Source organism: Castor canadensis, chromosome 6 (assembly GCF_047511655.1).
Source record: "Castor canadensis chromosome 6, mCasCan1.hap1v2, whole genome shotgun sequence".
NCBI classification, from domain to species: domain Eukaryota; kingdom Metazoa; phylum Chordata; class Mammalia; order Rodentia; family Castoridae; genus Castor; species Castor canadensis.
The window spans coordinates 64,496,148-64,518,845 of NC_133391.1; the positions used below are offsets into that span (position 1 = coordinate 64,496,148).

General features: G+C 42.2%; 1 protein-coding gene across 1 annotated transcript in view; it reads left to right on the forward strand.

Moving 5' to 3' along the window:
* Positions 1-235: 235 nt before the first annotated feature.
* Positions 236-22,698, forward strand: part of Lmnb1 (lamin B1) — a 50,952-nt gene continuing 28,489 nt past the window's right edge. Inside the window, exon 1 of the mRNA XM_020157045.2 lies at positions 236-979. Within this exon, the coding sequence (XP_020012634.1) occupies positions 621-979 (359 nt within the window). The 5' untranslated portion in view covers positions 236-620. The remainder of the gene's footprint in view (positions 980-22,698) is intronic.

The following is a 22,698-nucleotide window of genomic DNA, read 5'->3' on the forward strand; positions in this document are numbered from 1 at the left end:
TTCGGGCGCCCCTCCCTGCCGCCTCAGTTCACTTGCAGCCCAGCGCGCGGAGCCGACGGTTGCCAGAGGGCGCGATTTTGAATCTGCAGGCCGGCCCCCAAGCTGCAGGAGCGCGGTGCCCGCTTCCCATTGGCTGGCGACGGTCACGTGATGCGCCGCCATGTTGGAGCGTGCGGCCCGCGCCCCCAGCGCCCCCCTCTCCCCCACGCCGCTGCTGGCCCGCCGCCCGCCCCTGCTCCCCCGCCCGCCGCTGAGCGCAGCCGGAGAGGAAACAAAAGTGCTGCGGGCGGGAGACTCGGCGGCGGCTGCGCGTACCCTGCTCGGCCTCCCGGTTACCCTCGCCTCTCCCCGTGTGTGTGCGTGTGTGTGTGTGCGCGCGCGAGCGTGCTTTCTTACAAAGGGCATTCTGCCATCGATCGATTGATTCGTAGTCCTCCCCCCTTTGCTCTTTGTGCCGTAACCCCGCTGCCGCCATCCCAGGTGCTTTTCCCACCCCACGCCGGCCTCTGTTTGCGAGCGCGGGTCGCCGGTTTGTGCCTTGGGTCCCGGCTTCGCCCCTGCAGCCCCTTCAAGTGCTGGTGCCGCCCGCGGCCTCCCCGCCGATCGCCCCACCGCCCGCCATGGCGACCGCGACCCCCGTGCCGCCGCGGACGGGCAGCCGCGCCGGCGGCCCCGCCACGCCGCTGAGCCCCACGCGGCTGTCACGGCTGCAGGAGAAAGAGGAGCTGCGCGAGCTCAACGACCGGCTGGCGGTGTACATCGACAAGGTGCGCAGTCTGGAGACGGAGAACAGCGCGCTGCAGCTGCAGGTGACGGAGCGCGAGGAGGTGCGCGGCCGCGAGCTCACCGGGCTCAAGGCACTCTACGAGACGGAGCTGGCCGACGCGCGACGCGCGCTCGACGACACGGCCCGCGAGCGCGCCAAGCTGCAGATCGAGCTGGGCAAGTGCAAGGCCGAGCACGACCAGCTGCTCCTCAAGTGAGTGTCGCTCGCGGGAGGCCGCGTTGGCCATCCCGGAGGGGCAAGGGCGCCACGGCCGCGGGGGTCTGCACTGGGGAGGACGAGCCGAGGCCCGGAGCCCTGTCCCGAAAGGAGAAGGAGTGCCGTGTTTCACAGCGGGGCGGGGGGACTCGGTGGTAGCATGGTGGGGGTCGCGATGCCCAGGTCATGGGTACTCAGGACGCTCGGCCGAAGTGCACGCCTGGGGCTGCGGACCTGAGACCCCCAGGGTGCAGAACGGCCCTCCGCGCGGAGAGGGCGCGGCGGCCCCCACAGGCCACGTTTGCGGGGGGCTGCTGCCCGTGCGCGCGCACGAGAGCGCGCCCCAGTTTCCGGCCGGTGGGAGACAAAGCGTCCGGTGGGCTTGCGGTGCCGGGATTGCTGGTCCGGGAGACTGGCGGCCCGCCTCAAGAATGAATGAGCGCCGCGCGGGCGGAGGAAGGGGAGAGCCCGCCCCCAAGCCGCCGCGTCTCCCGGGGGTGGGTTCTGCTTTGGCGCGCTCAGCCCTGGCCGGGTGACACTTGGCGATCGCCCGGCTTCCGCCTCGGCCCGGGAGGGAAGGGCGGGGTCTGAGTCCGTCCACGGCCCGCCTGCCCTGGCCGAATGGGTTTCCCTACCCTAGCCCGCTGGCTGTCGGCGGCGCGCCGCGCGGGGCCGTGGTTCTGTCAGTCATCGCCACCGTCCTGAGGCCCCGATCTCCCCTCCCTCCCCAAGTAGTCCTCTCTCCCTAGGTTTTGTCCGCCTGTGATACAGTCGGTTCTTTGGGTGGGAACCGTGCCAGGACTCCCGATGCCACAGTCTTCCGGTCTGTGGTGCTGTCACTAGGCCAGGGAAGGTGAGAGTGCTGTGCAAACGTGGAGGTTTTCGAAGAGACGAGTTTGTAATTCCACTCAGGGCACAAGGATAAACTTGCACACCTTTGTTGACCTCTCTCCTTGGTTTTCTGATGACTAAAATGGTGTAATTGTCACAGCATGCAACACGTGTTGGTGTCTCGCTTTAGAGATTTGCTAAATTTGAGTCTGGAATTCATAGCCTCTATCTCCACTGCCAATTGAATTTCCTGGGGGTGTCCGATTCTGACTAGGACGGTTTGTCGCTGGGTGTCTATCAGAATTTCCCTGTTTCATTCTCTGTGTGGTTGGTTGTGTGTGTGTGCGTGTGTGTTTCTGCTTCCCCATCCTAACAGGTCTTTAAAAACGGTTTATATATGTATGTGGCAAAACTGAAATAGTATAGGGTGGTTTATAATGAAGACATTTTGGGATGGGGCCTTGCTATGTTGCTCAGGCTTGGTCTTGAACTCACAAAGTGTATTTTCCTTTTTCTTTCTTTCACTTTTGTCTTATCTAACTTTCAGGAGAGGTTTCTCCATGTTGCCCAACCTGGTCTCCTAGACTCCAGCAGTCTTCCCACCTTAGTCTCCTTAGTTAGTGCCGGGACTACAGGGCCAGGATCCCATAGAAGCAGCTTAAGCTTGTATTTCTGCTTCTTGGATTTATCAGTACTTGGGATCATCTTTTGATGAAGGGTCAGTTAATTCACTAACACTGTAGTCTTCATGTTCCTCTAAATTTTTCGTTACAGAATTTATTATTATGTGTATCACTAAAAAGAAAAGTAATCAGGGCAGTCCATTCTTTTGGAGCCATTCTAAATTCAGAAAGGTTAAAAATGTGACACTGATTAAATTATCTGGTTGTACCAGTCACTACTCTGTGTTAGAAGGATAGAGAGATGGGAAAAAAAATAAATTGATGGGAAAAAAAATAAATTAATGCCCCAGCTGTTGAGACCGCAGAGGGGGAGATCCCAGCAAGCAAATAAAAATTGTTCTTTGTCTAATCTGAGGCATTTTGAGGTTGGAGCTTTTATAATAATCTTTGCAGAAGATATCCACACACAGGAGCAAGGCTGCCATCTGGCTGACAGTAGTTGTAAATGTTATGGATTAGAAATTATATGCAGGTCCCAGGAGGGTTAGTATTGGGATCAGTGATGTAATATATTTGGTGTAGTTTCAGTAAAAACTGATGCTATGGGAATAAAAATTAAGCAGGGTTAAGGAGTGCCTGTGTGAAGGACTGACAGTTGAAAGTAACACTGACTGAGGTATCCATTAGTATTCTGGGGTTATGTTTTTCTAGGTTTGTGTAACAATGCGTTTATTCCTAGTCATCAGGGTCAGATGTGTTGTCAGATGTATTTTCTTTTCTAACATCAATTGTTTAGAACATGCCAGGACCATGGCATTTCGTGCATAATTTTGTTCCTTTTTCTTGCTGATTATTAAAGAGAAATTTGCCATCAACATACGTATATACCTTTCAAAGATATCTAATCATATCTGTTATACGAATCTACTGTCTTCTTTTGAGCTCTCTGCTCTTAAGATACCTTGTGCACTGACATTTACTGGAATTTACCTCCAGTAAATTCATTCATCCTGAATCACATATTTTCCTTTTCTTTGGTTTCTTCATTTTTGTTGGAGAACATCCTTAAGTAACTTATTCAGAAAGGACGGCAAGAAATAAAACCTATCTATTTGAAAAATAGCTGTTTTGTCTCATACTTGATTGGTAGTTGGGCTTGGCAAAAAATACTATTAACATTTTGCCTCAGTATGTGAAAGAATAATTTTGTTCAATGTTTCCTAGTGTTTTTGTTGTTGATATTTGTTTAGTGCTGGTTATTTTCTTTTTTCCCTCTTCCTGATCACTTTTGGGAATTTTATCCTAGCTTTCTGAAATTGCCTGCTGATAGGTCTAGGCATGGATATTTTGTCATGCATTCTGCCTATTAAAAGTGGGTCCTTTCAGTCTCAAGTCTTCTTTTAAGCATTTTAAAATCTTACTTAGCTCTGGGAAGCTTACTTTATTCCATATCTTTTCTGTGCTCCGTCTCTGTTCTCTTGTTAACTGGAATGTTGAACCTGTTAGTCATCCCTCCTCCCTGTCTATGTAGCCCAGGCTTCCCTCAAATTCAGGATCCTCTTGCCTTAGCCTCCTGAGTGCTGGGATTACAGGTGTATGCCACTTTTCTGCACCCCCCCCCTTTTTTTTTTTTTTTTTGGTACTAGGAAATTATCATAACTCGTTTCCGGTTCAATATTGACTTTTTAAAGGCAGAAGTCATACTTTTTAACTTCACAAAAGCTTTTTGTACATATATTTTTCTTTTCTATTTTTATTAGGATATATTCATTGTTCAAGGGGGATTCATTATGACAATTTTAAATAGCCCTACATTGTACGTTGATTAGATCACCCTCACCATATCTCCCCCCAGTTACTCCCCCAACCCGTTCTCTGCCCTACTTAAAGCATTTGCAGGTTTCATTGTTTTATTTTGTATATGTATATGAAGTGCATCAATCTTATTCCCTTATCTTAATCTCTTCCTTTTTATCCCCCCCCCCCATATCTTTATTCAGGTTATTTCTGTTTTAAAGATACAATGTCTCTAATCCAGTATAACACTTAAAGAGTTTTCTCTTTTGTTAGACTGTTTCTTTTTCCTTGGTCACTTGTGCTTTTGTTTGGTTTGGTCTTTTTCTTGGTGCTGAGTTTTGTTTTTGTAATCCTTGTGATGGTTAATCATGACTGTCAACTTGATTGGGTTGAGAAGCTCCTAGGAGATTAGTAAAGCATACTTGGGTGTGCCTGAGGGTGTTTTCAGAGAGAATTAACCAATGGGAAAGACCCAGCATGAGTGTGAAGGACACCGTCGAATTTACTTACATTTGGTGTTACTCTGGCTTTCTGTCATAGGTAGGATGAAATTTCAGAAATGCCCCAAGGCTAACAGTATATGCAGGGTGATTTTTAACATTCATATTCCTTTTGTTTTCAGACCTAAAATAAATAATACTGCTAGTCTGCTGTTAGGTGCTTTTGTTCATAGGATGATTTCGTTGAATGAAGACCTTAGTCTATATATTACTTTCTCTTTCATTTTTTTTAATATACTGATTTTGCCCTAGTTGAAGCAAATTCTTTTTTTTCCTCCTTCACCATTACACAAAGGAAGATTGAAGGAAGCTCTTAATACACACCCTGGCCTTAATACAAGGGCTATAAAACTTCATGTTAAATATTACTTTAATTTTCTGGAGAAGAATTGGAAGCACCTGTGTTAGTCAGCTTCTCCTTACTGTAACTAAATACCCAAGGTAATTAACTTAAAAAGAGGAAAGTTTTGTTCTGGTTCAGTTTTCGGAGTTCTACTCTATGATTGATTGGCTCCAGTGTTTTGGGCTTGTGGCAAAGTCACACATCATGGTTCTGAGCTTTAACAGAAAAAAAATTGCTTGCTTCATATTCAGGAAACAAAGAGAAGGAAGAGGAAGAATCTCCACTGAGGGCAAGGCTGCAATGACCTAAACACCTCCAACTGAGTCCCCACCTTACAAAGGCCTTACCAACACCCAGCAGTGCTCCCTTGGGACCAGGCCTTTGACATACAGAACTTGGGGGATGTCCAAGATAAACTATAGCAAGACCAATTAGAATTGGTGTTTAAGTCTAGGAAATAAGTCCTAAGTAATCAAACTGTTATGTCACTTCTTTCCATGCTTTCAAAGGGTGGAGCAGTATATCTTTTGGAGTTTTATTTAACTTAGAAGATAAGGCTAGGTAATCTTTTGCTGTATCCAGATTTAAGGAAGTAAACACAGAATAAAAGATAAAGCTCTATAAAAATATTCTGCCCAAAGCTGGGTGCTGGTGGCTCACACCTGTAATTCTGGCTTCTCAGGAAACAAAGATCAGGAGGATCCTGGTTTGAAGCCAGCCCAGGCAAATAGTTCATGAGACCCTATCTCAAAAAAAAACCCTTTCACTAAAAGAGGCTGGTAGAGTGGCTCAAGATGTAGACCTGAATTCAGCACACATATATATATATGTCATCCCAGCCACTTGGGTTGCAGAGATAAGCAGGATCACAGTTTGAGATCAGCGTAGGTAAAAAGTTAGTGACATTCCATCTCAACCACAAGCTGGACATAGTGGAGCTTGTCTGTCATCCCAGCTATGCAGAATGTGTGAATCAGAGGATTCTTGTCAATGTTTGTCCAGACACAAATGTAAGACCCTATCTCAAAAGGAACCAAAAAGGGCTGGGGATATGGCTCAAGTGGTAGAGCACAAGACCTAAGTTCAGTACCACCAGAACAAAACAAAACAAAGCTTTGTGCTTTCTTTTTCCTCTGCACAGTCACAGTCACTGCCTATGTTTGTTCTTTGGTTTTTCCAGATGATTCTACCTCTGATATGCCTAGGTTAGAGATCTTCAGACTCTTGATTCCATCAGCGCAGGTAGGTCTCTTTCCTGCACACATGCTGAGAATGAGCCTCAGATGCTGCCTGGATGATGGAAGAGTCTTAAGTGAAGACCTCAGTTATTTCTAGGTTCCAAGCAAGTTTCCTAATCTGTTTTAAGCCCCCCCTCTTTTTAAAGTACACTTCTATGATGAGATTTTGTACTTTGAGAGTCATATTTTATAAATTTTGAGAAAATAAGTTTTCTGCAAAAAATAGAAATGAGAAAACACAGATAAACACCAAAAAGAAAATAAAAATCAGCCTTGGTTCTGTCTCCTAGGGATAGAGACTTCTGAAGATTTATATCCACTCTATTAACAAAAAGTTCACGACAAGTATTAGCAGGTAACTTTCTCTTATGCAGCACTATTATGTGAACCTTTTTACAGGTCAGTAAATGTGTACAGTATCATCATTTAACACATTTTAGAGACTTGACAGGGAGGCTATATCTACCACTGAACTTGCTGGGACCAAGGAAATAAGCTTTGCATTGATGAATCCAGCAACTTGTCAGAGGCTAGAAAGGGCTGTGATCATTCCAGAGCCTTCCCCTGGCTGACAGCATCTGGAGAATGGCCAACTATTGGTTAATTTGCTGGTTAAATGTTAACCACTGGGTAAAGGCATTGTTTCACCAGTACTTGATGCTGTCAGTAGCAGGTAAGTGTCCTGTCCTGTTTGGAAGAGGTTAACATTTATTTCTGGAGGTTCTTTTCTAATTCTTGATCAATTTTATTACATTTATGCTGCTAACATAAAGGAGTAAAAAATTCTACCCTTGATCACAATCTTAGGTTTAGGCCTAGATGGTAGGTGAGGCTTTTCTTAACTAATTTGCCTCGTTGGTATGTCTAAAAAATTTTTTTTTGGACTTATAGAATTATAGCACTTTTACTGCTTGAAGGGGTCTTGGATCATCTAATCTAACCAGCTCATTTCGTAGATGGAGAAAGTGGGATCTAGAAAAGTTAAAAGACTTGTGCAAGCCGTGGTACCAAAAGCTGGCATTTATTTTGGACCAGGTCTTGTTGCTGGACACTGGGCACTGTACTATATACTTTACAGATAATCTCTTTTGCCTTATGATAGCCTACTGGTGAATGCGGAAATGAGGCTTGGAGGTTGATTTGTTTGGGATTATTGGTAGATACATGAGTGGTGGAGTTAGAATAGGTCTTAGCTCTGTCTTCTAACGTTGCAGTAGTGTTTACATGTATTTTATAGCAGTGTTCTGCAGACATTTGAGTGTACTGGCAAGAAGCAGGCTCACAGAGCACTGTCACTTGTGCTTTGGACTAGAAGTCTTACACAGGACAGTTGGCATAAGGTCCCATCGGGTGCTGGCTTTTACTACTTGTGTGTTTTCCATATTAGTTGACAGCAACCAGGGAGGAGGTAGTTTTGGATTTTTTTGAAACCTTGTTTGAAATACTGAGGATGTCATTTGTAAGGAAGGGGTAAAGATGAATTACTGAGACTTCTTTTATCTCTTTCTGTTTTATAAAGCTACTTTCCCAGTTTATCCATCCATGCCTTAATAATTTAAGAGAAATTAATACTCTGTATAAATCTTTAATGCTATGACAGAATTGCTCTTTTTTTTTTTTTTTTTTTTTTTTTGTTCATCACAAATATCCTGATCTTAAGCCAGATGCTGGGGTTTCTGAGAATGGGACACTCATTCTTGGTTATCAAGCTGCTTACACTCTAGTGGGATAGTGGCGGGGGGTGGTGGGGGGGAGGACAGAAAACTAGAAACTATGAGACTGTGATCCTGCAAATGTGGTGCACTAATACCGTGGTGGAAATTCTATGACATCTATAGCAATATGTGCTACAGAGAAGCAAGACTGCCACCTTTGCCAAGGTGGACTGGGAGCCTTGGGACAGTTGAAAGCCTGCTCTCAGGGGAAGGTGGAAGTGGTGAGGTCTGATAAGGAGTTGCTTTTAAATGGAAAAATACTAGGACAGGGAATTGTCCTGAGTGCCAAATAATTCATAAAATTAGAGCCCTGTATATGTGAGGGTGGGGAGGACTGCATGTCAGGTAATGAGGAGTCTCAAGTATTCTGGACAGAAGAATAACATGCTCAGTCTGGCTATACTGTGGAGGGAAACAAGAGCAGAAGTTACTATAGGAAGGAGCAGGAAACACTGGAACAAATGAGTATAGGCAAAGACTTCCTCAGTAGAACCCCAGCAGCCCAGCAACTAAGAGAAAGGATGGACAAATGGGACCTCACAAAATTAAAAAGCTTCTGCACAACAAAGGAAATGGTCTCTAAACTGAAAAGGCCTCCCACAGAGTGAGAGAAAATATTTGCCAGCTACACATCAGACAAGGGACTGATAACCAGAATATACAGGGAACTTCAGAAACTAAACTCTCCTAAAAATCAGTGAACCAATTAAGAAATGGGCAACTGAACTAAACAGAACTTATTCAAAAGAAGAAATTCAAATGGCCAAAAAACACATGAAAAAATGCTCACTATTTCTGGTCATAAAGGAAATGCAAATCAAAACCACAGTAAGATTCCATCTCACCCCTGTTAGAATAGCCATCATAAAAAACACCACCACCAATAAGTGCTGGTGAGGATGTGGGAAAAAAGGAACCCTAATCCACTGCTGGTGGGACTGCAAGCTGGTGCAACCACTCTGGAAAAAAATTTGGAGACTTCTTAAAAATCTAAACATAGACCTGCCATATGATCCAGCAATCCCACTCCTGGGGATATACCCAAAGGAATGCAACACAGCTTACTCCAGAGGTACCTGCACACCCATGTTTATTGCAGCACTATTCACAATAGCCAAGATATGGAAACAACCAAGATGCCCCAATACTGATGAATGGGTTAAGAAAATGTGGTACTTGTACCCAATGGAATTTTACTCAGCCATGAAGAAAAATGAAATCTTATTATTTGCAGGTAAGTGGATGGAACTGGAGAACATCATTCTGAGCGAGGTCAGCCAGTCTCAGAAGACCAAAAATCTTATATTCTCCCTCATATGTGGACTTTAGATCTAGGGCAAATACAGCAATGTTGTTGGAATTGGATCACAAGAAAAGGGGAGAGCACATGTGGGAGATACAGGAATAAGTAGAAAACCCAAAACATGAAAGCGTTGGATATCCCCACTCCAGAGGAACTAATACAGAAACCTTAAAACGACAGGTTATCACTAGCAGGGGATCAGGAACCAATGTAAAGGTCAGTTAGAGCTGAATCAACATGGGTCATAACACATGGGTACATGAGAGCAACAGTAGGAATCTTTCTGTATAGCTATCCTTAACTAGCAAAAATGCTTTGTCTTATTATACTTAATGTCTTTTCTTCAACAAAATCAGTCATGAGGGCAGAACCGGACCTGCCTGAAACTGAGGAGGGGAGGGGGGCAGGTGGAGAAATGACCCAAACAATGTATGCACATGTGAATAAATGAACTAAAAAAATAAAAAAATACTTTATAAGTAAAAAAAAATTAGCAAGGACACCTGGGGAGTAGTGAGGTAGCTTTGAACTGAGGTAGGCAGTGGGTAAAGAGAGAATGTGAATTTAAGAGAGATTGAGCAGCCAGGCAACAGTTGTTCACGCCTACAATCCTAGCTACTTGGGAGGCTGAGATCGGGAGGATCATGGTTTGATGCCAGCCTGGACAAATAGTTCAAGAGGCCCCAACTCCAAAATAACTAGTGCAAAGTGGACTGGAGAGGTATGACTTAAGTTGTAGAGCATCTGCTTTGTAAGTGTGAAGCCCTGAGTTCAAACTCAGTCCTGTGAGAGAGAGAGAGAGAGAGTGAGCGAGAGAGAGAAAGAGAGAGAGAGACTGAGCATGGGATATTAGGTAGAGTAGGGAGTGTAGGGTAGCTCGGCTTCCCTGCACAGCTTCCTGGTTGACATTGTTACTTTTAACAGATATTTATGGGGAAGGTATAGTTGGGAGGGCTCCAGTCAAAGTTAATAGTAACATAGTGAGTCAGTGGCATATGTTGGACTTGGAGGTGGAGGTGTCAGCTGGCAATTTGGAGGATCAGAGACATTGAAAACATCGACATGACAACCAGGTGGAAGAAGGAAAACTTACAATGGAGATGAGAAGTAGTAACGAGAGGTAGGAAAAGAGAGTGGAGTCATGGAACAAGGTTTTTTTTTTTTTTTTTTTTTTTTTTTAAATTTCTCCCCCCTTTGGTATCTTTACTGCCTGGGAGATGATTCTTGACTGTGAAGAGCCTGCTGTTAGTGAAGGGCAGCAGAGCAAAGCCTCTACCTGTAACTGAAGGGGAATGAGGAGAAAGAGATCCTGCTCAAGAATTTTGTCAGTGAAGGAAAGGAGGTTTCTGTCTCTCTCTCTCTCTCTCTCTCTCTTTTTAAGTTCACAGGGGTAGGAGTTGAACCCAGAGCTTCACACATGCTAGGCAAACATGGCTACACTAAGATACTCTCTTAGCGAGGAGATATTCGTAGAAGTCAATTAAGCTGGGTGCTGGTGGCTCACGCCTATAATCCTAGCTACTCAGGAGGCAGAGATCAGGAAGATCAAGGTTTGTAGCCAGCGTGGGCAAATATCTCAAAGAAAAACATTATTCAAAAGGGCCAATGGAGTGGCTCAAGGTATAGGTTCTGAGTTGAAGTCCCAATACTGCTCCCCTCCCCCCCCAAAAAAAGTAAAAGTATATATTTTTTGTGCAGTACTGGGGTTTCAAGCCTTCACCTTGAGCCACTCTGCCAGGCCTATTTGTGATGGGTATTTTGGACATAGGGTCTTGAGAACTATTTGCCCGGGCTGACTTCAAACCTCGATCCTCCTGATCTCTGCCTCCTGAGTAGCTAGGATTACAGTCGTGAGCCATCTGTGCCTGACTGCTCAAAGTAGAATCTTAAAAACCAGACCTGGTAGTATACACCTGTAATCCAACACTTGGGAGACTGAGGCAAAAGGATTGCAAGTCAAGAGACCAGACTGGACTACATAGTGGGACCCTTTTCAAAAAACCAAGCGGAAAAAAAAAAGTTTACTGATGTTTATATAACAGAACATTGGGTAGGGAACCAGCTTATCCTTCTAAGTTTCACACTAAGAATGTATTCATGCCACCCCCTTTGCTTAAAGCACTTTACTAGCTTCTAGGATAACTATTAAAAATTTCTGAGTATTATCTAATAGTAGAGTGACTACAGAAGTCAACATCCAAAGTAGGATATCCGTGTATGTGAAAGAAGACACTGTTAATTATGCAGGGACAACTGTGGTCCCTAGAAATTGTCCTGGTCATATTGGGACCTATGGTCATTCTGCAGATTCTTCCCTACACGGGCTGGGCCCCCGCCTGACTCCAGCTTTATTTCATACCACACTTGAACGTGACCTCTTCTCTTTTACCATGAAATCTTCATTCAGCCCGTTTTACCATGTTCCTCCTAACATAGGGCTTTCTCATACAGGACTTCTTTGTCTGGACTTCTCATGATTTGGTTAGTTCCTACACATCCCTCTGGTCTCCACCCAGTATTCATTTCTTTAGGGAAGTCTTCCTTGATTCAGACTTTCCTAATATGTGCTTTGTACTTCATATCCACTTATGAATATGGAACTATGAAACCTGCTGAAATTGTTTTAAGAAGGAAGGTGGGGAGGGAAAGAAGAGGTAAATTTGACTGAGGTTTCTTGTGTACATGTGTGGAGTATCACAATGTAAGAATAAATAGGTAAAAATAATATATGCTACTACAGATTGCCTAGCTGCTCTGCCTGTATACGTGCGCACAATTTAAGGACTCGTTCTCCTAGCTTTCCCATGAAAAAATTTACCTTCAACTATTTCCACTTCTCCTTTGGTGTTTATTTAACTAGATGACAGTGGGACATTTTTGACTTTGTGCCATACACAATGAGAAATTGAGCTTTTTCACTCTATATTTCTCTCTCTCTGAAAGGATTTTGTTATGTAGTCTAGACTGGCCTTGGACTTGCTGTGTAGACAAGGTTGTTCTCTGAACCCTCCTTTCTTGGCCTTGCAAGTGTTGGAATTAAGCATTTTTTTTCTTGGCAGTACTTGGGGATCACTGTTTTCTTTATAACATATTTTTCTTCTGTGTATCTTTCCAGTAGGTATATGTTATATTTTAGATTCACTTAGATCACATTTGGTATTTGAAACATTAATTGAGTGTGCTCTATTACAAATGCTTCTGTGACACCAGTTAGCTCACACGTGACTGATAGAGAAATGATACTGTATTCCTTTAATAGATACTATTATACAATGTAATGTCCACATTCATGGATTCCTACATTAGGCATGTACAGATTTTTTTCTTGATAGTATTCACTAAATGTAGAAAAACAACTGCATTTATATAGCATTTCCTTTTGTTTTTAGGTATAAGTAATGTAGAGATGGTTTAAAGTATAGGACACATAGGTCAGAATGTGTGTAGGTTACAATGCAAATTCTATACTTTTTTTTTTTTTGGTGGTACTGGGAATGGAACCCAGGACCTTGTGCATGCTAGGCAAACACTATACCACTGAGCAACATCCCCAGCCCCCTCTATGTCATTTATATAAGGGACTTGACCACCTGTGGTTTCGGTGTGTGAGAGGGGGCTGGTATTAGTCCTCCTCAGTGTCCTCTGATGGACACTGAGGGCGGCCTGTGATTGGAAGTTGTGTTAATCTTTGTGCTCTTTTTTAATAAAGGGGGGCCTGATTAGTAAGGGTAGAGTACAGTCTTCAGAAGACAGAGCTTGCAGCTTAGCTTTCAATCCAGCTTAAGAAAAGTAAAAGCCAGTGACTATGCCCAGAGCTGCCCCATCTTTGCTATTATAGCCAGTCTTACTGTGTTCACAACTCTTGTCTCCATTGTTTCAATTCCAGCAAGCCAGCACTTAGCTGTTGGTTTTGTGCATTTTAAAACATCTCTCCAGGCAACTTTACTGACCTGACTGCCTGGGCTTGTCCAATCATCTGAGGTACTAATTATTGTTTATGTTGTTGGTGGTACTCTGGTCACAAGGTTGTGAAGGTTTTGAGTGGTCTGCTCTGTTATTATTTTTCCCAGTTTCTGTTATTTTTGTGTGTAGAATGTAAGTGTTTTCAGAAACACCTTATAGGAGAGCTACTTAACACGATATAAACATAATCCCCAACAGAACTCCATAGTACTATCATTAGTTTTTCTTCCCTATCTTACTTTTTTGATCACCTATTAAACCAGTATTCCTCCCTTACTTAGTTTCCTATTATTATACAGAAAGACTTAGTGCTAGCTGTTAAAACATCATCATTCAGCAGCATTAAATTTCCTATCAGTTTGATCTTATTAAAGAAGCAATGGAGCCTGTGCTCGTCCCCAGTCTAGTTGCTTTGTGAAAGCGTTGAGAGTTTGGGTATAGAATTATAGGTTGTAAATGATATTTCCTCAGGATTTTGAAGTCATATTCCATAGTTTTCTATGTTTTGTTGTTGCTGCAGAAGTAGTAATGGGTTGGAAAAATTTAAAGCTTACAAGGTATTGTTTTTGATCTAGCTTGAAATTTTATATGGCTGTTCTTTGGTGTGGATCTTTCTCATTGTTCCAGTCATTTTTGGTCTGGAAATTTAAGTCCTTTGGTGCTTAGGAATTTTCTTGAATTATTTGCTTTTTTTTTTTCCTGTTTTTGTTACTTGCTGAGACTTATATTCGAATGTTGGACCTCTCACATTGATTTTTGATTTAATTTTTTCTCTATTAGGAGATGTTCTTAATTTTTGTTATGTTTTAAACTTTTATTATTTTTTTTATTATTATGGTAGTACTGGGGCTTGAACTCAGGGCCTTTATCTTGAACCACTCCACCAGCCCTATTTTTGTGAAGGGTCTTTTCGAGATAGGGTCTCGCAGAACTATTTTCCTGGGCTGGCTTTGAACCACGATCCTCCTGATTTCTGCCTCCTGAGTAGCTAGGATTTATAGGCATGAGCCACCGGTGTCCAGCTATTTTAAACTTTAATGGCTCACTTTTATTCTCTTGATGTCTCTTCATGGCATCCTCTTCTTGCTTAAATTTCATGGCAGCAGTAGTTTATCTCTTCCTAAGTCTTCATTTCCTTCATAGTCCCTTTGCTTCTGGTTAATTTCTTTTTCTTTCTTTCTTTTTTTTTTTTGAAATGATCATGGTTCTGGATGCTGGGAGGTTTAAGAGCAGCTGCTCGGCATCTGGTGAAGGCTTTCCTCTTGCTGCCCCAGAGGGCATCACCAGGTGTGAGAGACTCCAAGTTAACTTAGGTTATCAGTGCAGGAACAGAAGCTGCAGGTATTTAAAGCAGAATGTGAATGTGATGTAGGTGCTTTATTAAAAATTATTAGGAGGAGTGGAGGAGCAGGAAAGATGCCTAGAACCTTGTGGAGCTGACCTCTTTGGGAGCTTTTATGTCTTTTAAATTCTACCGAATTAAAGAAAAGAAAAAAAAAGCCAAAGGAACGAAGAAGTTGTCACTGCTGTTGACATAGGAACACTTAAGCTCACGGCACTCAGCAAACTCAGTCTGTGGTCTGAACCTTGTTTGAGAAAAGGTTCACAGACCAGTATCCCGAGCAAAATACAGGATGGACGTCCCGAATCTGGGAATCCAAAAATCCAAAATCTGAAATTCTTTGAAATCAGAAACTTTTTTGGTATTATATTGGTTCTCAAGCAGTTACAGGTTTTGAAGCATGTCATGTTTTGGATTTTTGGACTAGGATGTTCCAACTGTGAAAGCTATGCAGATATCCCTGAATCTGAAAGAATCTGAAAATATTTTATATCCAAAGTATTTCAGGTAAAGAATTCCCAATCTGGACTAGCAAGCCAAATCCACGAATGTATAAAAAGGGTTATAAACGCTTCATCTGTGGAATCTGAGGATGCAGGGTTGGTTTAGTCTGAAAATTTGTGTAGTCCACCATGTTAACGGAGTGAGGGAAGGACAGAAACCATGGCATGCAGGTAGATGGAGCCAAGGCGTTTGACCAAGTACTATGACTAGGGATAAAAGGGGAAAGCATAGCTATGAAAATGACATCTCCTACACCACACTTAATGGTAAAGGTTGAAGGTTTTCTCCATGAACAAGTGTGTTCATCCTCAACACTTACATTCACCATTGTCCTGGAAGTTCTAAGGCATTCAGCATGGAAAGGAACAAAGTCTATTTGCTGATAGTACGATCTTGATTCTCCTGCCTCAGCCTCCTGAGTGTTTGGATTATAGGTGTTTGTTGCCATACCTGGTTTGCATTGTATTTTTATATACAAATAGTGAACTACCCCAAAATGAATTTTTTTTGAGGGGGGTGGTACTGGGATTTGAACTCGGGGCCTACACCTTGAGCCACTCTACCAGCCCTTTTGTGATGGGTTTTTTTGAGCTAGGATCTCAGAAACTATTTGGGCTGGCTTTGAACCTCGATCCTGATCTCTGCCTCCTGAGTAGCTAGGATTACAGGTATGAGTCACTGGTGCCTGCCCAAAAATGAAATTTAGAAAACAATTTATGATAGCATCAAAAAGAATAAAATACTTAGGAATAGATTTTACAGAAGTACAAAATGTAACAGTAGGAACTATAAGCCATTGTTGAAATAACTTGAAGATGTAGATGAGTGGAAACACACCTGAGACTCATAGATTGGCAGATAATAATGCTAAGGTGATAATTCTCCAAATTATCCTACAGATTGAATTCTGTCTCTTACCAAATTTCACAGCTCCTTTTTTTGTGGACGTTGACAAGCTGACTAAGAACACATGGGAACTGAAATAGCCCAAAATAGCCAAAACTGTCTTGACAAAGAACAAAGTTGGAGTATACACATTTTCTCTTTTCAAAACTTACTACAGTCCTAAGTAATGTCTGTGGTACTGACATAAGGACAGAAAAAATTCAGTTTTTAATGACCTTGCTTATCAGAAAAATTGCTGCAAGGGTCAGGAAGGTGACACCTCCTTCCATACTGCTTATGGATTCATTTAGTAAGAGTACCTGCTTTATATCCAGTATCCTAGCTGCAAGAGAGTCTGGGAAGTACAGATTTCCTAGTGTACCAAAGCATAACGAGGAGGGTAGAATGGGCATTGGTTGAACTAACCCACAGTGGCTAGCAGTTTTTCTCAGCTGTCTGGCAACTATGCTCTTTTTTTTTTTTTCTATTTAGTGGCACTGAGGCTTGAACTTAGGGCTTCACACATGTTAGGACATTCTACCGCTTCTTGAGCTACACCTCCAGCCCTATTGTTCAATTTTTATGGGGTTTTTAAATATCTTTTGGACAGCTTTCTGTATGAGTGAGACTTCTTGATCAAGATTCATCATAGGTGAAATGGGTGGGCCATTTCATTGGGAACACCCAGTATCAGTGTCTTCAGGTCTTCTCTCTTGGATTTTCATCCTTGTTCATTGGCTTGCCTGCCAGTGACTGCAAGCTGAGGGAAGTTGAGAGGGCTGGGGATATCAGCGTTCTACCTGTGAAAGTCCACTGAATTCTGCTACCTTTTAAATAAGTATGATACCTGCCTTATTTGAGATAGATGACTGTCTAGTTCTTAAGATGCTGCTTTATTTTCTTCAGAGAAAAACAACCTTACATCTTCTGGCATGGTGGATAAGGGGCATTGGCCTAGGAACGTGAAGTGGGGTGGGATCTTCTACTTTGTATCTCTTGTAGTTGTTTCATCAATCTTCTATTTACCTGGCACCAGTGCATCTTTTGCTGCCAGTGGTGTCTATAGTGTAAGTACATTGCTTTTCAAGGTATCCTTGTGTCTGTCTTTGGATTCAGCATTCTTGGGTTGGCTTAGTGGTTTTCAATCATCCATCTGTGTTCTAAGCTTCTAAAATATTGTCACTTCCATTTCATTTTTTTTCATCATGAATTTGTGCCTTGGTTTAGTTTGATTTCTGGACAGAGCAATAGTGGAGTCTTGTGTATACCCAGAAATCACAATCGTGTGTTCTTGAACCACTGTGTACTTTCTTTTCTTTCTTAGAACTTGTCAGTTCTGATAGCTTTATTTGTTGATTTGGCAGTTTTGTATGATTTGATTCACTTTTTAGAATGGAATCTGAGGACAGGGCTAGATTTTGCTTCCTGCTGCATCCACACATTTCCCAGCACTCTAGGTTCCCCAAGGTAATTAACGTAGTGATTTTCATTTTTATAGGAGGCTGTTTTCCTATAATGTTGGGTTATTCACATGACTCAGAAGAGTGAAATCACAAGTGATACTAGTATTCATGTTACTGAATAAAGTGTAGGCTTGGAAAGTGATTTTCTGGCATGGAAATGACTGTTGGTGTTAATTACAGGTACAGGTATAAAATCACTCTCTTTCTGACTACATTATAGAAAGTTATTACCCCTCCCTTCCCTCCTTGTTCTGATTTGTTTTTTCTTCAAAGTACTGATTGCCCTTGGCGGTTGTGTACTATGTGGCTTTGCTCACGAGGTTCCTTCTGTAGGAGCAGGGACTTGTTGTATGCTGTTCACTGCTGATTTCCAAGCATCCAGATCAGTGTGTGAGAGTAGTGAATACTTGTTTTTATTACGACTTAATCTGTAAGTGTCCACTCCCACTCCTGTGCCTGTTTGTATTAGAGAGGATTTCTGTTGTTCAAATAAATGGTTTCATGGCCTAGTTTCCATCTTACTCTGTTTTTCTAATTCTAAGCCTTTTCTTATTCTAAGCCGATTTCAGTTAGGGGTTGCCTGCTTCTGATTGGATTGTTGATGATGTGTTGACTGATCGGTTCATTCAACCTGAAACTTTCCTTTACAGTTTCTGAGCTTGTGCCCAAAGCACCTTGATCTTTCTGCATATGCTGCAGGAGACCATAGTTAATAGACATTGTGATGACAAGACTATCCTGGAGTTTTGTGTATTTATTTTAATTTCAGGGACGCTCACTAATTTTCCTCATGAGAAACATTGCGGATGACATTCTTTTGTGGAAGAAAAGGTAATTTGGACCGTATTGAAACTGATCAGTGAATGTTGACACAAATGTATACTTAATATGCACTGTGAGTTTGTTAGGAAATAAGATAATTTAGTTTTAGGACAGAAGTTTGATTTTATTTCATTTTTGAGACAGGGTCTCACTACGGAGCCCGTGTTGACCTGGAACTCGTATCCTAATGAAGCCTTTCAAGTGCTGGGATAGCAGGCATGTACCACCATGCCTGGCAGGACAGAATATTTTTATGTAGGCATATTAATAACCTTCACTTTAAACTCAAAATGCAAGTTTGGTTTTCTTCTAAAAGTCTGGACTGTGTCTAGATAGAAGGCCATGTAGATTCTGAACTCTGGTATGAAAAGAGCCCTCGAAACTGATTTATTTGGTAGTTGTGTGAATAAAGCACTAGTGTTGAGTGGTGTCCAGCTGCCACCATACAGCTGTTCAGAAGAACCTTGTGGTACATAAAACATGAACAGAGCTCAGACAGCTGGGCCTGTATTGGCCTCTTGTTTTGTGAAGATTAGAAATAACAATTTTGCATGTTGTGTTATCTGCCTGCAAGTGAGAAGCTCAATGGTGTTTCCCTTTCATTCCTTGGAATTTTATTTGTTTTTCTAAACAACAGTGGTCCTGCTGGGTGTGTAGCCTATAATCCCAGCACTGGAGAGGCTGAGGCTGGGAGGCTTACTAGGGAGAGAGTTTAAGGCCAACTTGGGCTACATAGTGAGTCTCTGAAAAAAGAAAAAAGAAGCTAAAGTGAAGTTAGTGATGGATGCCAGTAAAGACAAGTAGGTGGACACAGGCAGAGACAGGACCTCAGTGGCTTGGTCTTTGTTTTTCATTCATCTGCCTTTACAGTCTCATTCCATCCAGGAGAACACAATATATGCATCAAAGATCATTCATTCATTCATTCATTTATTTTTGTGGTGCTTCATACTTACTTGCTAAGCAGGCAGGCAGGCATTCTACCACCTGAGCCCCACCCTCAGCAAGAAAATTCTGTGTATTTCCGAGCACACATGCTTCTACTTAAGAGAAACCTGGCAATCTATAACAGCCTCCCCAAAATTTTAGGAAGTGATCTAAGCAACCAGAGAGTACTTTACTGTAGAATATTGTGGGTGGAATTTGTTAGTGGCTTGAGAGTGGCCTGGTTTTTGTTTCCTTTTGCCCTTGTTTATCTTGACATATTAAAGCAGGTGTAAAAAGCCAGGTTAATTGTATTTCCATTTTTTATCTTTAGAAATATGAACTAGTGCTTGTCTAGTTTATTTTTTTCAACTATGTAGGTCTATTAATGATTGCATCTTGTGACTTTTTCCATAAGAAGATATATATCTCCCATAGGTTTTATTCACTTACCAGGCATTTGTTGAACCCAAATTCTTGTCCTTGTTCACTCTTGTGTAAGTGTAATATAATAAAAATCTTTGACAAATTTCATGGCATTTAATGTTCAGAAATTAGCTTTATACCTTTTTCTAGACACATAATTATTCCACCAACTAAAGACAATGCAGCCAGGCACTGGTGGCTCACGCCTGTAATCCTAGCTACTCAGGAGACAGAGATCAAGAGAATCACAGTTGGAATCCAGCCTGAGAGAAATAGTTTATGAGGCCTTATCTTGGAAATACCCAACACCAAAAAGGTCTGGTGGAGTGGTTCAAGTGGCAGAATGCCTGCTTAGCAAGAGTGAAGCACTTAAGTCAAGCCCCAGAACTCACACACACACACCAAAAAAAAAAAAAAAAAAAAAGAGAGAGAGAGAGAGAGATAATATATAACCTAGGTCTTTAATTGTCTAATGTAACTTTTTGTTTGAGAGGCTCTCACTTTGTAGCCCAGGCTGGCCTCTTAATTCATGATGGTTCTGCTTGAGTCTCCTGAGTGTTCTGTGTAACTTTTTGCACAACTTTTGTATATGAAAATCAAAGAACAAGAACAGAAATACTTGAGAAAATAATGAAAATTATGGTACTTATAATAAAAGAAGAGAGGTCTGGGAATGTGACTCAGAGTCGAGTGCCTGGCTAGCAAATGTGAGACCCTGGGGTCAAATTGCAGTGCAGCCTTAAAAAATTCATTTTTGCTAAGTGCAATGGGCTATAATTCCAACTGGAGATCTGGAGAATTGTGTTTCAAGGCCAGCCTGAGCAAAAGACCCATCCAGTTCATAAACTGGGCTTAGTGGTGTTCCTCTATAATCTAAGCTACTTAGGAGGTAAAGGATTCCATTCTAAGACCAGCGCCAGGCAAAGACAAAAGAACCCTATCTGAAAAATAACTAAAACAAAAAGGGCTAGAGGCATGGCTCAAGTGATAGAGTACCTGCCTAGTAAGCACAGGGTCCTGAGTTCAAACCCAAGTATGTTTATAGTTCCTGGTCTAAAAGTGTTCCTTTTTATACAACTACATTGTGAATGATTTAGAGAATCAAGAATTGCTTTATTTTGTGGTTGTGCTACTGGCCAAACTAGAAATTTCAATCAGTTGAGCAATGTTAGTAGAAGAGTGATAATTTACTAATACCTAACTAATTGAAATGATTTTGTAGCAAGCTTCTAATTTTCCCCTCAATCCTCTCTGAGGACCAGATCTTGAATGTAGCTCAGGCCGGACTCGAACTTGCAATCTCCTTACCTCAGCCTCCCAAGTGCACCACCATGCCTGGCTTTTCGTTATATTCTAAGTATTATTGTCCTTATAAGTTTACCTATTAATTTCTGTTTCATACTAATTCTTTAACTTGTCTATCTTATTTTTTCCTAAGAGTTTATGGTTATGATATGTTTATAGTTCATTTTCAAGTAGCTATTGTCAGGTGCTTACTAGGTCTTGAATGATATTTTCCATATTATTCTGCATGTGGAAAACGAGCTCTACAGTTTTTACCCAGTAGTGATGTCTTTCCCTAAGAAGTCTACTGAGCATTTATTTTTAGCACTTCTGTAAGTGGGTGTGTTTTCTAATGTCTGCTTTCTTATTGGTAGGACTGGTCTGGAGCAGATACATACAACAAATGAAGTGCACACAGGGTGTGGGAGACTGAGTCATCCAAACAGAAGGAGTAGCGCAGAGGCCAAGCAGACTTGAAGCAGACAGAATTCCAGAGCCAGCTTGCATTTGCAGTGCAGAAGCCAACCTTAAGACAAGTCAGGGTCCAGCTTGTGACAGATAGGTTGGAAACCCAAGATGGTTAGAGGAGTGAAGAACCTGGTACTCTTGGTGGTGGTAGTGGTGGGCGGGGGGTGTCAGGAGAAATTGCGAAAGTGGTGAGTAACCAGTTGCATTTAGGGCCCTCACATAAATGCGCAGGAGAGGGGAGGGATATGCCTGCATGGTTATGGTACTAAGTTCTACTGGGAAGTACAGCCATAGCGTATCACCAACGCTGTGTGTCCTGCAGTCACTGCTATCCAATGTGAACAGAAATGGGAGTGTACCCTTTCTAGTTGATTGTTTCTGCAATGGGCACATAGTTGGTGAGACCTACTTGCTTAATGTGACTGGTAAAATTCAAGCTTCCTTGAAGTGAAAGCTAACTTTGTTAAGGGAGGAAATTCTCAATTAGGATAGCGTGCCAGCTGCGTTTTATAAGAAAACTCATTTTCTGGCTGCAGTTGGACATTTTGGTTCTTGTGTAAAATATCTGGAGGAAACAGGTGTGTCTTTATGACTTATTGTCAGGAGTGACATATTTCTAGCATTAGGGTCACATGTTGAATTTAAATGAAAACACTGGACACTCTTTATCTGGAGATAGAATAGTTTAGTCAGGCAGGTCAATAACCGAACAAATCTCGTGAGGAAATACAGTCAGAAAAATGTATTACAGCACTCTATGTGATAAGCTTCTAATAACTTTGGATTCCTAGCTAAATTGCTCTGTTCCACGACAGTGTTGAATGTCACACTGCTAAAATGATTGCTGGAGCAAATTAGTATGTATACTTTAGGATGTCAGTTTTACAAGTCTCTGCACTTTGACTGCTCTTGGACTTTCCACATCATGTTTAATGAGTGAAAAATGGTGATAAAGTTAGAAAACTTGATGGGATTACATTCAGAGTGTTCACTCACTGTGCCCTTGGTGTTGGCAGCTCATTTTGACCTGAAACCCACTTATTCATGGCTGATGGGGGCTTGGGTGTAATCTTAATGTGTTCATGATTCATCCAGCCTTGGAAGTTGGCAGGGGATAAAGAAGATATTTAGGAATGTGAGTTAGAGATCATTGAAGTATCAAGTTGGTTTTATCTTTAAAATGACATTTTATGTAAGATGAAAAAAACAGGATGGGACTTTTGGGTGTGTATGGAAGGGTTTTTTGGGGGGTGGTGATTGTTTTTGTTGTTTTGATGTCTGGAAT